The following is a 16041-nucleotide window of genomic DNA, read 5'->3' on the forward strand; positions in this document are numbered from 1 at the left end:
CTGCAGATGACAATAGTGTTGCTGTCTGCTAACTGGGAAACATCTCTCAAAACTGGTGCGAAGCCCAAAAGAACAGAAAATGTGTTGAAGTTCAATTTTCTAAAATAAAAAAAACCTTTCCAAAATGGCGGTCACAGGATATGTAATTAAGGTGTGTTGTGCATTGATAAATTCAATAAAAGCAATGTGTTCAGGGCAGACCCAAGTACATATCTAGTCCTATGTATTTTCTCTTAGTTTTTAGAATGCCATTATTATGCTTTTTTGTTTGACGTCATAATGCATGATTGATTCTTTGAAAAGAAAATAATATCTACCGAACATCAAATATCACATTTGCCATCTGCAATCTATAACCAGATATTTCCTAACCAGAACAGAGTTACACAGATTAAAACAGGAGGGAATTTCCTTATCGTGTGTGTCTGCAATGTAAATAAAGTTAATGACTGATCTGGGTGAATCAGCTCTAGACCATAAAAATAAGGACGTTTGAAACGTCCTCTGCTGAGTGAAATACTGAATGATTTAGGCCAATGGTTTTCAACCAAAGTTTTGAGCCAAAAACAGGTCCAAATTCAGGTCTAATTCTAAATTCTCAGTTTTCCTATTCAGTGTATGTCATGTTGCGCATATTAATAAGCTTATGCAGTTCATTAAATTACTAACCCGTGGTTTCACAGACAAGGCTTAAGCCTATTCCCAGTCTAAAATATGTTGGAGCTCTTTTAACTGACAGCAACTTGCACTGAGATATCTTAAAATATGTCAGTGCCATTATTTTGTCTCAAGATGCACACTAATGTTTCTTTCTAAGGCAAGTTTATAAAAGCTACTTAAATGTCTTTATTGAACTAAGCCTAATTCTGTCTTAATCTAAGCCCTGTCTGTGAAACCAGGCCTAAAGGTGTGGTCATATTAGTGAAATTCCATGGGCAAAAAAAGGACCATTGTCTATTGTCAATAGTGTAGCAATAATGTATGAAGCACAACTTACACTGAACGTTTAAACTAAGCAACTGTCTGTTGGTTAATGTAGCGACTTTGAGCGACCAACTTGAACCTGTTGCGAAATCTGTGTGGCGAATTCTTTCACGCTCACGCAAAATTCACAAACCCCAGCAAATGACTGGATTTCGTCCGCAGAATTCACCAAACAACATTAAATCCAGCAAACAAAAATATGTGCTAAAAACGTTTGTGCTAACGTTCCCATTAAGTTAACACATTATTTCTGAATGTTCTCTGAACTCCTGTGTTTTTTTTATGTTTTAAAAAGTTTTTTTCTTGGTTATAAGAATGTTAAGGGAACATTCAATTTTTATCATTTTGCAAACATTATGGGAACGTTACTTTTGAATGTTTTCGAAACTTTCTGAGACATGTACTAACAATCAAAAAATGTTAGACGAACATCCAACGTTTCAGGGAAAGAATATGCAATGATAACGTTTTGAGAACATTTTTCAATGTTTGAACATTGAACCTTATTAAAGAGAGAACATTATTAAAGACCAGATAACTCTGAACGCACGATCTATTTAACATTACTGGAAGAATTTTTGTTCATAACTTTCAGAACTGTTAGCTGGTAATTCATTTTATAGAATATTTTATTTTTGTTTACTTTTGTATGATAAAAATGTTGGTGCTGTATTGGGTCACCATTTGAAATCCAGTTCTATAAAAAAAAATCAGAAACACATCACATTTTGAACTAGATTTAAAGCAACTTTTGGTATTAAAACACAACATCAAAACACGATCACATTTTTTATTTCTGGAGTGATCAATTTAAACAGGGTGTTGGGTAACAAATAAAGCACTAGTAGAGTAAAACCACAAAAAGTGCTTTTAACGGTAAAAAAAAAAATGTTTCGTGCATGATTGCAGCAAATAGGACAAGGTGTGGCTTTTGCATAGGTCACTAGCTTTGGCAGAGGCATGGCAGCAGCAGAGGGCACAAAGGCTGTATGTTGACTAGCATCTCACAAACAAACGGACTGGAACATAACGCACTGTTTGCTAGGCGTGAATATCCTGTGACACATCCAGGACGACGAACAATGTTCTAGTCCTCACCTCCACAGAGCATCAAAAGGGTTTTACGATAGTCTCCTGATGTGTCGCCCTGAGAAAAATAATACGATTTGGTCAGACCAAACATTTGACCAATTTTGGAATAAAGCATCAAAACACACCCTAGCTGGAGAACGTAACATGACTATATCAATGAAAGTTTAGTGTTGCATAATGCTATTAAGCCATTATGAAATTCATGACATTACATAATTACAAAGAGTTTCATAATAACTATACGAGCAGTGAGATCATCAGAACTTTTTGTTTCCTTCAAAACCTAAAGTGCATTTCCATGGAAATAAAGTTTGAAAATTCAAATGAAAAGTGCAGCAAAACCATGCAATTCTACAAAACAATAAATCTAATCCAGAAATCATTTGACACACAGCTTAAAAGCATACACAGACTTGTTCTCTGCATGCTTTATCTAACACTGCACGCATCTAAAATTAAATTATGCGGTTATTTTTACATTTTTAAATATGATTTGCATTAAAATGATGCATTAGCTTTGTTACGCCTAGTTTATTTGCATACTGGCACAAATAACGTAACATAATGAGCCCAAAAAACAATGCATAAAATGTATAAATTAGTGTTGTTATTGATCTGTGAAGGGAATTTTGACTACAGAGCCAGTATAGACCTGTTGTTGAACACTTCCTGTCTCCACTCTCTCCACCAATCAGAATCAGCACACTGAGAGGAAGTCAAGCATGCAGGGGAAATTCCTAAACAGCTGAGTCGAGCAAGTACACCGCAGGAACCTGTCAAGCACTCTGTTCCCCTCAACTTAACTAAAAGAGGATGTACAACGCCTACAGTAAGACAAAACACAATATCTACACAACTCTCTTTAAATTCACTAACTTCCAATAACACCGGCAAGTCATGCACAAAAGCATGCAGTATATTTGACAAGGAGCACACAACTTACAACGAACGTCTCTACCTGGATGAATTCGTGCAAAGAGGCTTCATGGATGTCCTTGAACTCTTTGCGGATGTTGAAGAGGTCGATCTCAGAGCGGGACACCATGATACGGATGAGAGCCCTGTCGTCTGTTCCCAGGCCCTGCAGGGAAAGTCACAGCGCTTAGAAAACTCTGGCCTGACTGCAATAGTGCAGACGCTCATTACAGGTCCTGTGACTCATAATCAAGTCTGAGAACCATTGCTGGCACAGATACACTGTCAACAGATGAGTTCTACATGACTGTTGCCTTACATCAGTGTGTTTAACCCACAAAAAGACCATAAAACATGTTTCAGTAGAGCATGTTTTTAATCAACGTCTCTTATTCATCACCCAGTAAAGTTTTTGCTCAGAGATCCGCTCAGGAGATTTAACCGTGTACTCGGTTATGCTTTATTTCAGTATCTGATTGCAGATTTTTGTATCCTATAGAATCTGAGCACAGACATTATTGAGATGTCTTCTGAACTCCCGCAGTGTGATTACTAGTGCCTTAAACAAAAACCTCCATTTTGCTCCTATTTAAATCTCATTCCTATTTAAGAGAACCAGATGAGATATTAAAGAGACCTCAGTTGTGATTTCTTTTTCCATTGTATTGGCACTTTGAGATGACTGATGTCATGTTCTTGGCCTAAATGTTTGCGATATGTCCTCCTCACAGAGAGATGTTGAGAGAAGTGTATTACATAACAAAGCACTTTTACCTTCATGGCTTTGTACAATCGGTCAGCAAAGTAAGACGGCTGATTCTTCACACTTCGCACTGGAAAATACAAACATGTAATTGATATTTTTTTCAGATGACTGGAGTCATATGATCCTTTTTGTGTCAAATGTGTAAAACATGTGATCATAAATTTGACTTTTGCTGATGTAATTGTTATAGGGCTCATTTTAGATCCTCTAATAATGTTAGTCAAGATTTTGTGCTAAAGGTTGTTTAATTATTTTGAAGACTTTAAGATGGCCTCTTCACATATAAGATGAATAGAAGACATTTACTGCATGCAAATGGCGGCAGCATTTCTAGTTGTAATAGTTTCTAGTTTAAATAAAAAAAACTATGGCCTGGTTTCAAAGCAAGGCTCAGATAAAGCCAGGATTAGGCCTTAGTTCAATTCAGACATTTAAGTAGCTTTTATAGACGTGCCTTGGAATTTTTTTTTACTGGTGTGCATCTTTAGACAAAACAATGGCACTCACATATTTTAAGATATGCCTGTGTAAGTTGCTTTCGGTATTTTAGTCTGGGACTAGGCTTAAAACTTGTCTCTGAAACCTGGGGTATAAGTATTAGAAGAAACATAAAAAATTTGAAATGTTGCCTTGGCAACTAAGTGAAATAATATACTGTAAGCTTAAGTTTAAGTACTAAAATGACTAAAACAGAAATAAAATACATTAAGGCTAAATATAAATATTTTTAGAACAACTTAAAAATTATAAAAGCACAAAACAAAATTAATAAAACCCAAACTAAAATGAAAATGAAAATGAAAACTGAAAATATGAAAAACAAAAGCTAAATCAAAATATTAATAAATACTACAATAGTATATAATACTAAAATAACACTGATATATAATTAAATTTAATTATATAATTTTACATAACATATAATTGAACTGCCTCGTCATCCATTAATCAGCTACTTTTGATTGTACATTGGAATTAAAAGAGCAAACATTTCTGATTTGATGATAACATGACCCATGTAGTATTAAAAAATAAAAATAAAAAACAAAGTAATTTATTAGTGATTTACTGGTGCTCAGACATTGTACTGACAAAGTTCTTACCCATAGCAAACATGGCATTTTTAACATCTCCTGACATCTCTTTCTTTATGATCTGTTCGATATCTTTGTTGCTGCACCTCACAAATTCCTGAAACACTGGAGGGGATATTGCAAATGTTGGCTGAAGCGTTCATGAAAACATGTATAAGCATGTGTGTATCAGTAGCAAACATGTGTTTGCATTACCTTTCCTCAGATGAGGGAAACTCCTTGTGCACAGGATACTCATAAACTTGTCCTCCATGTCACCAGAGTCTGCGTTGCATGCATCTGCCAATTCCTTACATGGGATGAAAACATTAAATCTTATGACAATACTCTGGTATTACCTTTATACTTGGTAAACAAACAACAGTTGACAGCGTTTTATAAGTATTTCACACTTACTTGGGCATCTTCCAAGGCCCTGGCCATGTCTACTGGGCCCTCTTCACGGGCTCCCTGACAAACACACCAGTGAAATATGAGTTTATAAAGCAAAAAGTATGAACTGTGGGTAAGTGTTTGGATGCGAGAACTGCGTAGATGTACCTGTGCCAAAGCAATCAGGATCCTTTTGAAATGCCCAGATGTATCTGACTCGATGGCATCCTCCAAACTTTTTTTAAAGGCTATGAAGGAGAAAATTAAAATACATGAGTTAGGTAGACATAACGCGATGTATATCCTGTCTGTAAATAAATGACTCTTCATATCATAGTAAATGCCCCATTACACAGACCTTTTGTCAGTGTTTAGCCTAGATAAATGGCGCCACCTGCTGGACACATTACTCAATCTACAGCCCGGATTTTATTTACCATTCTTATAGGCAGAACACATCTCCTGAATCTCCTGGTTGCCTCTAGTGACCAGGATCTCAATCAACGCATGTTCATCAGTCCCGGCGCCCTATTAAAAAATGGAAAATACATACATTTTAGCATAAACAAAGTTATTTCATAGGAAAATGCTTAAAGTAAATAAGCTAAAGTAATATGCATGTTGCATACCTGTTAACTACATTTCTTTATCAACACAGTAAAACTCAACATGAAAGACACATCCACAAACAAACAGTCCTTGTAGAGAAAAGACTATTACCTCTGCTCTAGTTTGGACAGGTCACTGACCCCCAGTGAACAAATGAACACAGAAGTTGAATAACAAAAACAAGGTCGATCTGCTTAAATGATGACACAGCCTTTTCTATGACTCAAATAAGATTTTGGCTTGGTTCCATAGTGCCGTCACAAATTATTCTGTGTACCTCCATGGCTTTCTTCATCATCTTGGCGTCAAACTCTGCTGGAGTCATCATGAGACCAAGAATGAGTCTTTGGAGGTTTTTGGACAGTTCTGATTTTAGGTCAGCCATGAGATCCTAATTGAAAACAACGTTATATGTCAGAAAAATGCTAAATATTTTCACATTTACAGCAACTCCAGTAAAATACTCTGTCCGATTGGGAACAGTTGCAAAACTGGGCAGGACAGTGTCTTACCCGTCCCAAAAGAGATTTGAAAGTCTGTCTGATCTCCTGTCTCTGTTCATTGCTCCTATTTGCCACAATGTCAATAATTGTCTCTTCATCTGTGCCTGAAAAATAAAAGGAAATCATTCATTATTTTTGCTAGTCTTAGTATCTTTGGCTAATGCATGCTATCGACCTTATCAAACTGTGTTTTTACGCACCAAAACCCTTCATTGCTTTTCTCAGAGCTTGAGCATCACTCGCAGGGTCAAAATTTTGATATGGTCGCAAAGTTCCTCTTAACTAGAGACAAAATTATAAAATTACATGATTAAAAAGAAAGACATACACACTCTTTAATCATCTTTTGTTTCATTTTGTAATTTAAAATGTATAAATTATCACAGCAACATCACACCAGCAGCATAAACACACATGCGGACACACTGAGATCTGTAGGATGGTGTGAGTGACACAGACTGAAAGGTGTCACAGGAACTGGCAGTGAATCAAGACTCTGATTAGCAAATTGAGCAGCATTCGGATGCTATCTGTGCACAGACAAAAGGTCCACTGTATGCTTAGGGTGCATGACACAGTTATCAACTCTAGCTTGGCCGGAGCAGAGGGTAATATGATGAATGCCGCTGAGAGAAAACGTGGGTGACACCAACCTGGACTTTGGTCGTGGCGCTGATTTCCCACATCTTGTAGGCAATCTGTGCAGCCTCTGGGAAGAACTCCCCTGCCATACTGAGAAACAAACAGCTCTTTAAACTTTTGTGCTGACAAAATAACAATGTGTGGATTGAGGGCTTCACATTCTTCACATTCAAACAAGCTTGACCAGCTTCAGTTCTTGATCTCTGGCCCTGGCTCATTGAAATCTGCAAATACATCTAAATTATATAATATAGTTTGTAAATACGGAGGTATATAAATACCCCACTTTTTTAAAAGTTTGGGGTCAGTAAGAAAAAAGATGTTTATAATGTCACAAGAGACTTCTGTTTCAAATAAATGAAATCTTTTGAACTTTCTATTCATCAAAGAATCCTGACAGAAATGTACCACAATTTCCACAAAAATGTGAAGCTGTTTTCAACTGTGATAATAATAAGAAATGTTTCTTGAGCACCCAATCAACACATCATGACACTGAAGACCGGAGTAATGATGCTGAAAATTCATCTTTGCCATCACAGGAATAAATTATATTTTATATATTCAAATACATTGTAATAATATTTCACAATGTTACTGTTTTTAATGTATTTTTCATCAAATAAATGCAGCATAAGATACTTCTTTCAAAAACATCTTTCAAAAAACTTACTGACCTCAAAGTTTTGAATGGTGTGTTGTCCTATTTTATAATGGATTAATGTCTCCCTCTACTGACTGTTAATTGTTACTGCAAAACTTATTTAGAGGCTCCTAGTCCTAGACTCCTCATAGTTAAAAGTTGAAGTGTTTTTTGGGGGGGAGAATCAGACTTCTAAAGACTTAGTTATAGTTGTCTGCATATAGAGCTTGGTTTTGTAACATAAAAAATAAATAAAAAATTGACACACTTTAAAGGGTTAGTTCACCCAAAAATGAAAATTCTGTCAGTAATTACTCACCCTCATGTTGTTCCAACCGTGTAAGACCTTCGTTCATCTTCGGAACACAAATTAAGATATTTTTGATGAAATCTGAGTGCTGGATCACTTCTCCGTAGGCTGCTAGGTGGCCCAAACTTGCTGACCCAGAAAAGTTATTAAAGAGATCGTTAATATAGTCCAAGTGACTACAGTGGCTCAATCTTAAGTATATCAAGCGACGAGAATACTTTTTGTGCGCAAAAACAAACAAAAATAACGACTTTATTCCACTATTCATTTCCTTCTCTCTGGGCCTCGTAGTGTTTTTGCGCTGCGCGTCTGTGTTATACGTCATCACGCATCACACACATGACCAGCGTTGGCCAATAGTGAGCCTACGTGGTGACGTGTAACACGGACGCGCTGCACAAAAACACTACGAGGCCCAGAGAGAAGGAAATGAATAGTGGAATAAAGTCGTTATTTTTGTTTGTTTTTGCGCACAAAAAGTATTCTCGTCGCTTGATATACTTAAGATTGAGCCACTGTAGTCACTTGGACTATATTAACGATCTCTTTAATAACTTTTCTGGGCCAGCAAGTTTGGGCCACCTAGCAGCCTATGGAGAAGTGATCCAGCACTCAGATTTCATCAAAAATATCTTAATTTGTGTTCCGAAGATGAACGAAGGTCTTACGCGGTTGGAACAACATGAGGGTGAGTAATTACTGACAGAATTTTCATTTTTGGGTGAACTAACCCTTTAAGACCTGAAAAATGCTTACTCATCATCTCCTCCACACAGTTTCAGCAGAGTGCGTTTGTACTCCCCAGATGTGTCATCCTGTTGGGTTCACAATATATTATTTACCTTTTATTTATGTACACAGACAACATGTCCACTGTGTGCAAGTGTAACACATGAATAAACCACATTTTATATGTAAAACTATATGACTACACGATGAACGACAATTGTAAATCATAGAGGAAAACCTCAACGACACAATTGGAAATGATTTCAAATGATAATAAATAAATGTTTTGTTTTGTTGGTGTATAGGCACCTGAATCATGTTGTACAGAGACTTCTCATAGCGCAGTCTGAAGCACTCTCTGATGTCCAGCATGTCAATCTCAGCACGGGAGACCATAATGCGGATCAGAGTGTTGTCAGCTGTGCCCAGACCCTACAGACAGATGGGCAAACAAAAGGATTGACTAAAACCTTGAGAATTGTACTTTTACTCCATTAGAATTCATTATAACAAGGCTAACACAACCTTCATGGATTTGTAAAGGCGTCTGGCAAAGAACATGGGCTTACTCCAGATGCACTGAACTGTGGAAGATATATAAAATGGCGCAAAGTTAGTGAAAAAGAAGTGAAAATGTAGCTGTGAGTGTTCAGGAATTGATTGCAAGGAGCTAAAGCATACCAACAGCCAGCATCAGTCTTTCGAAGTCTCCGGAGAGCTCGCTTTTAATACTGTCCTCAATGGATTTCTCAGCAATTTTATGGTATTCATCAAATACTGAAAAACACAATTTTTAGTTTGCTCTGTTATGTCATACAGAATTGATCCATGTTACATTGGGTAATCCTTAACCATTAATAATTCAAATGTATTAAAAATCATAATCACTCATCCTTTAGGTCATTGCACAGTGGTTTTGTCTGTTGCATTACAATTTTATATTATTAAAAGCAGCAACGTGATGGTCAAATCTAATCGGCGGTGCAGTGTGGAGTGTTACAGACACACAGAGAGAGATTGTGCAGTGGAGGAGGGGTGTTAGTCAGCAGAAATCTCTGTGTCCAGTGTGTGGCTGCGGCTCTCATACCCAACTGCAAATGGGTCACACTACGGTTTCCCAGCAGCATGATGAATTTGGCCTCGTCTGTGCCCCACTGTGCCTCTCCTGCATCATACAGGTCCTACGATGAGATTACACACAAACATTCTTTCAAGATGCAAGTCAAGAGGTCAAAAACGCACTTGTCAAATTGTATGGTAGGGCAAACTAGTATACTCAATTGTTTTCCTGTTTCTCTTATGCAATGAAGAGTCATTGCCATGGAATATTCAGTTGAGATTTAATTATTTTATGTGAGAAGAAAGAGACTGTAACGTTTTACACTGTACATTCATTATGGAAATATATTTGAAGGCCATAACGCCACAACTGACCAATAAGAATCAATGTAATATTGATTTGTAGTATAATTCAACATCAGTCACACTCACTTGAGCATCTTGCTCCACGAGATCTTCACTAACAACATCATCTTCCTCTCTGGTCCCCTGTGAAACAAGAAAATCACCATTATTAAACAGAAACAAAAAGTAGACCATAATAAAGGCAATTTCATTGTAACCCTAGTGTAAAAAACCTATACCAAAATGTATTTAAAATACATTTATTTCATACTAAGTATACTACAAACCATTAACATATTTACTGACATGTCACTTGAGACTTACTGATATAAGTACAATTAAACTTTATTTGGAGTACTTCTTTATTATTTCTTAATAATAATAATCTCTGAATAATATCAGTCTTTAAATGCAAGATATTTAAAGTGTATCTAAAGTATACTTGCAATAGTTCCACTTTAACACAATCAAATATAAGTATAACTTTAATTGAACTTCAGCACTCCTTCTGGATAACTAAAGTGCATTAAGTACAAAATAAGTTCAAATTTAGCAGACTTTAAGTATACCAATTCAATATACCTAAAATACAATTGCAGGGTATTTATATTAAGTACATAAAATATGTAAATGTATTTGTAGTATAGCCTACTTAGCATTTAAAAATGTATTTCAAATACATTTTAGTATATTTATTTTTCACTAGGGAAATTGAATGTCTCAGTATGAAAAAAACATTCCTGAAAAATCAGAAAAAGGAAAAACAATCATAAACTGACTAAACATTGGGCTGCAGGTTTGCTATATTATCATAAATCAACATAAAAGATTTCACTGACCTGAAGCAAAACAACCAGCATCTTCCTAAAATGTCCAGATGTGTCCCCTATAATGCTCTCTTCAATGTCTCTACCATATGCTGTGAACACAAACACATAGTCAGGCTTTGCTTCAGTTCAGAAGAATATTGGGCTTCTTGTTGACTTGTGTAAAAAATAGCTCACCATCTTTGTATGCTGCCACCAGATTATGAATCTGCTCATTGGTTCTTGAAGCGAGGATTTCAATCAAACATTTCTCATCTGTTCCTGCTCCCTTTATAGCACAACAAGCAAGTCAATTTCTGAACACAAATCACATATTCAGTTTCTTTAATTTGAAGGGATATTGGGCAGTCAGCTAGTATAATTATCCATATGGAAATGAGTGCAGTTCCTTGAGTGACACAGTGAAATTACAGTACAAATGAGAGAAGAATTATTATTTTGTCATATAGTGTCAGTATTGCAAAAGTTTTTCAAATCATGCAGTCTCTTATTTGCAGAAAAAAATTATAAACAGCAATTTAAGTGTAAACTTCCCATTAAGAGTCAAAGCTAAGCAGGTTATACATGTATTATTAATAAAACAAGGGAAAGTCAGACATTTCTTCTTTGTTTTTCAATGTAGAATGTTTTCTATTATTAAAGTCTGTGATTTTTCACAGCCATAAAATCATGAAATAGTTAACACTATCAAAGTAAAGAGCTAACCATAATTAAGGAAAATCACTTACCGAATCCTATATAGCCATGGCAAAATAGATTCACAGGACAAAACATGCAGTAAATAACAGAGAAACTACTATTGCTGATATTGTAATAGGTCTTGATGCTTAGAGAATGTTTGGGAATACTCTGTCTATTGTGTTCTGTTTAGCTGATTGGCAGATGTCTAAGTCAAGACCATATAGCAGCAACCAGCAATATTTTCAGAAAATATAAATGCAATTTGAAAAAATTACAGCATTACATATCTATATGAATACAATTATCTGAGCAAGTCCTGCATTTGAATAGTAAATTTTAGTGCAATTACATCAGCCATGCACAGCACATTTTAATCGAAGGTCACAAATTTACACAGGAACTAGATTCTTATATACCTTAATGGCATCCTTGATTTCTTTGGCATCATGATAAGCAGGAGGTCTCATCAAACCCACAATCAGACGTTCAAACTTCCCAGTCAGCTCGTATTTCAGATCATCAATTAAATCCTGAAATGTAATTTGGATAAAGCACATTTTATCTATAAGCCATTTATCCATTTATTAAATGTTTGCTGGAGATTTTCCAGTACCTTCCCATATTGTGATTTGTAGGCAGTGCGGATCTCCTGCCTCTGAGCATTGCTTCGTGAGGTAATCAGGTCTAAGATGGCATCCTTGTCACTTCCTGTGACACAAGAGAGAATCATTTCATTCATTCATTATAGAAATATCCCAGCAGCCACTCGCTTTATATATCACATCTATAGATGAGGAGTCCTGGCACTCACCAAAGCCTTTCATGGCATTATAGAGGGCCTCTGCATCACTGCCTGCATCAAAGTCAGGGTGATCTACAATTGTACCTCTGAATCCCTAAGACAAAAAATATAGATATTTAGTTGTTGTTTTTAATGAACGGTGATGGACAAAATGAGAGATGAATCTTCTCAAACCCTATGAATCACAAAACCTGAAAATGCAATAAGTGGAAACAGTAAATAGACCAAGCTGTCATTCAAGGATATCTTTTTAAATTATTAGCATTATAAGCATTTTTTTTTTTTTTTTACATAAATGGAGGTTTATGCATAAACAAGGATTAAAAAAAAACCTAAACCTAAATATTTATATATATATATAAAACATTTTACAACTTTTCTTCTAAAGTAAAAAAAAAAAAAAAAATCTTGTTTAAAGGATGTTTGGACGTTTTTACTGAAAACAAAGAAAATACTGAAAGAATTTTTTTTAGACAGCATTTACATGAGCATTTACAGTCACACGCATTACACTGAACTAAAAAAAATGTGGGTGGGACAGCCTACATATGTTTATATAATCCCAAAATAAAATATTACACCAACAATCAGACTCTCCCTCTCAAACTCAGAGGCTCAGGCGGGATGATAGCATGGACAGCTGACACCTGTCAGTGCAGCAGTTGTGTGTTATGGTCAGCAGCAAAGGGCAGTTTGTGTGACAGAGAGAGAGACAAAAAGCTTGCATGCGACTTAAAAGTCTGTAACCTTACACTTTCAACCCTGTACACTTTCAGGATGTCGTTCCCCTTCAGAAAGCTCCAAGACCTCACATCTGACAAAGCTCCTCTGTACTCACTGTCTACCTACATTTATTCGCCATAACACTGGTCTTGCTGACGTGTCTCAGTATAAAAGGGCACAGATCCAGTGTCCTCCCCCACATGCTTCTCTGCACATGCTCAAGGCCTGTCCTGCAGATATCTCTCAACACGGCAGCTGTGGGCTTCCACGTCTACAGCAACAGACCCCTAGCAACACTGACCTCAACAGACAAACATCCGGCCAGGCACACTTTTACAATATTATACGAAATATTATAATATTATAATATTATATAGTCCTCCAGTGTTGTGGCAAGCCAGTTTTTTCTTTCAGGAAATATCTAAGATGTCATTGAAAGTTTTGTAAATATTGCAAACAAGAAAATAGTGAAATATAACTTATATAAATGCATATAAAACACAACAAGATATAATAGATTTTCTGAAGAAAATGTGATTGCATGTTATTAGTGCTTACTAGGGTATTACTATGCAGTTTTTAGGGTGCTAGGTGATTAGGTCATAAAACAACCCCCCCAAATCTCTTTCATATTCTGGTGCCTATTGAAAATTCTGAGCACTTAAAAGATAGCTCAAGAAATAGCTCACCTTTCCTCGACAAGATAATTTGAGGTATTTATGTGCACAGAACAAACAAGGTTAGGGTTAGAGGTTTATTCAAATCCCTAATCATTTGAAAAACAATAGCGATGCACTAATGTTTTATAAATTATTAGTGTGCTTTAATAATAGATTGGCTACTATACATTTCAAGGTATCTAAAATGATATCTAAACAAGATATTGTTTAAAAAAAAGAAGAAAAAAAAAAAGAAAAAAATGATCACTGAGCACAGGTCTACATGTGGTAAAGTGGTGTTCTCAGCATATCTAATTTTTTAATGAGCAATTCATTGACCTCTAAGATTTCATTAAGAAAACTCTGACATTCTACACTCCCTGAACGACAATAGATGGAAAACGAGAATGACTACAATGAGAAAGGAGGCAGAGGTCATGTCTTTGTGGCTATTCTTTCTTGCTACATGACAAAATGCAAATTGCACATAAATATCAAATTGTAAGCTTTGCATAAAGCAAGAAGACACAGTGATGTAGAAATTTAAACATACTTTGCCCATGTTTGATCAGTTGCTAGTTGCCAATGGAATGATAATCTTGAACCTGGAGAGAGAATTAAGAAGAAACATGTTAGCCTTTCCTTATAGCTTCTGCATAAATAAATACAAAAAAGCAATGTCTTTTTTTGGATGTTTATTTCTTTCAGAAACTTCTGTTTCTGAGTTATGTATATTATAAGCCACAGTGGAAACTTAAATGATCTAAAGTCCTCTATTTGCAGTGTAAATGACATTTGAAATGAAAATGCATTGCTGCAGAAGCAAACCGTCTATGGATGTTTCCATAGGTTTACTTTGAGTTAAGATTAGTTAACCTGTAACCTGTTTGGTAACATAAGAACGCTCTAAAAAATTATTTCCCCCTAATTCAGACCATTTCTACTTTCTATAGGATAAAATACTAACGGAAAAGCCACATTTTCCACAGGATACTCATGGCTCCACCCTCTGAACTTACACCATGCTCTCTTTCACTACATAATCAGGCAAATAAAGAACAGGGAACTTTCAGTGATGGAAAACGTTAAGTCTGCAGCTCACTGGAAATTTTATTCTCTGTTATATGTCAAACTTGTGCACAAAACATCAGGAGGAGCAGTTACTGTACAATGATAAATCATGAAATATCAAGCTTCTTCTCATGTGTCATTATTGATTTTGCACTCTGACTCAGCAAACTTTGATAAAATTAAATTAAAAAGCACAGGCACCTTTTAGTAGTATTGTTTAAATTTGTAAATGTCAGTGAAGACCAAAAATAGGCATGTCTCTCTGTTTGGTCTGAGTCAGGAATACATCCAAGGTCTGAGATAGACATTCACACAGCCCCACCCAACCAATAGCCTACCACAAATTATAATTAAATCAATCAAAAATGAATGAAAACCATTCTCAGCTAATCTGAAATGTTATATAAAAACATTACTACAATCATAACCCTAAAACTTTTGGTTTATAATCAACTTTTTACATTTTGAATCATCAAATGTATGATTATTCTATAGAATTGAATGTTTATATAATGTTTGTGGATAGGAAAGAATGTGAACGCCTCTGTGTGAACGCTAGAGTTCTAAAAGTGTTACCATTTGAGTGCAACAATATGCGCCCCAAAACGCCGAAATTGGTTAATAAATTACGTTACGAATTGTTAACAATAATAACAACTAAACAACATTATACCTTAATCCCAGGGAGTCGAGCTCCAGTTGATGGTGGTCCGTTGCTTCTTGTCAGTGGTCTTGCTGAGAAACGCTCGCGCGAATATCAGCTGTTCTTCTCTGACGCAACGCATGCGGCGCAAATGGCACGGAGAAATTAACTCAGGATAACCAGCTATGATGTAATGTCCACGGCTGACGTGTCGTGATAGCCAGTTCTCATAAATGACGTGGAGCATAGGATAACTATGGCGAAGACATGAGCGCCCGTTGACTTTCAGTCAGTATCATCTGCAGTGCACCTCCTGACCTGATCCGTTCTGCATATGCAGCACATTTGGGGATTCCTGTAAAGTCCTGAGTCAAGATGAACATTTGAGAAACAAATACACAGTATTTGTGAGGTGAAAGATGCAGTACTCACCAACTTTTGCAAAATAATGTGTGTGTTTTTTTACACAAATAAAAAAAAGAGAGAAAAAACTAAAAATAAATATGATATTGAAAAATGTAATTAAAGCAGGATTAAAGAGAACACCTATATTCTACATGGAGAGGGTTGCC

At 35.9% G+C, this 16041-nt stretch overlaps 1 protein-coding gene across 2 annotated transcripts; it reads right to left on the minus strand.

Annotated features, from left to right (window-relative positions):
• Positions 1 to 1760: 1760 nt before the first annotated feature.
• anxa6 (annexin A6) lies at positions 1761 to 15790 on the minus strand. Of its 2 annotated transcripts, none has more exons than XM_082177567.1 (25): positions 15500 to 15790; positions 14309 to 14360; positions 12383 to 12467; positions 12185 to 12279; positions 11988 to 12101; positions 11068 to 11158; positions 10903 to 10982; positions 10151 to 10207; positions 9747 to 9840; positions 9341 to 9436; positions 9185 to 9243; positions 8969 to 9091; positions 8687 to 8745; positions 6989 to 7067; positions 6536 to 6617; positions 6345 to 6439; positions 6110 to 6223; positions 5661 to 5751; positions 5392 to 5471; positions 5248 to 5301; positions 5047 to 5140; positions 4861 to 4956; positions 3766 to 3824; positions 3035 to 3157; positions 1761 to 2131 (listed from the first exon to the last, which is right to left on the minus strand). In XM_082177567.1, the coding sequence occupies exons 2-25, from the start codon at positions 14315 to 14317 to the stop codon at positions 2072 to 2074; spliced, it is 1989 nt and encodes a 662-aa protein (XP_082033693.1). In that variant the 5' UTR covers positions 14318 to 14360; positions 15500 to 15790; the 3' UTR covers positions 1761 to 2071. The 2 variants fall into 2 exon arrangements, with proteins under 2 accessions (XP_082033693.1, XP_082033692.1); XM_082177566.1 differs by having other exon boundaries at positions 3020 to 3157.
• Positions 15791 to 16041: the final 251 nt, after the last annotated feature.

The sequence above is a fragment of the Leuciscus leuciscus genome (genome assembly GCF_965113295.1).
Source record: "Leuciscus leuciscus genome assembly, chromosome: 8".
Taxonomy (NCBI): Eukaryota; Metazoa; Chordata; class Actinopteri; order Cypriniformes; family Leuciscidae; genus Leuciscus; species Leuciscus leuciscus.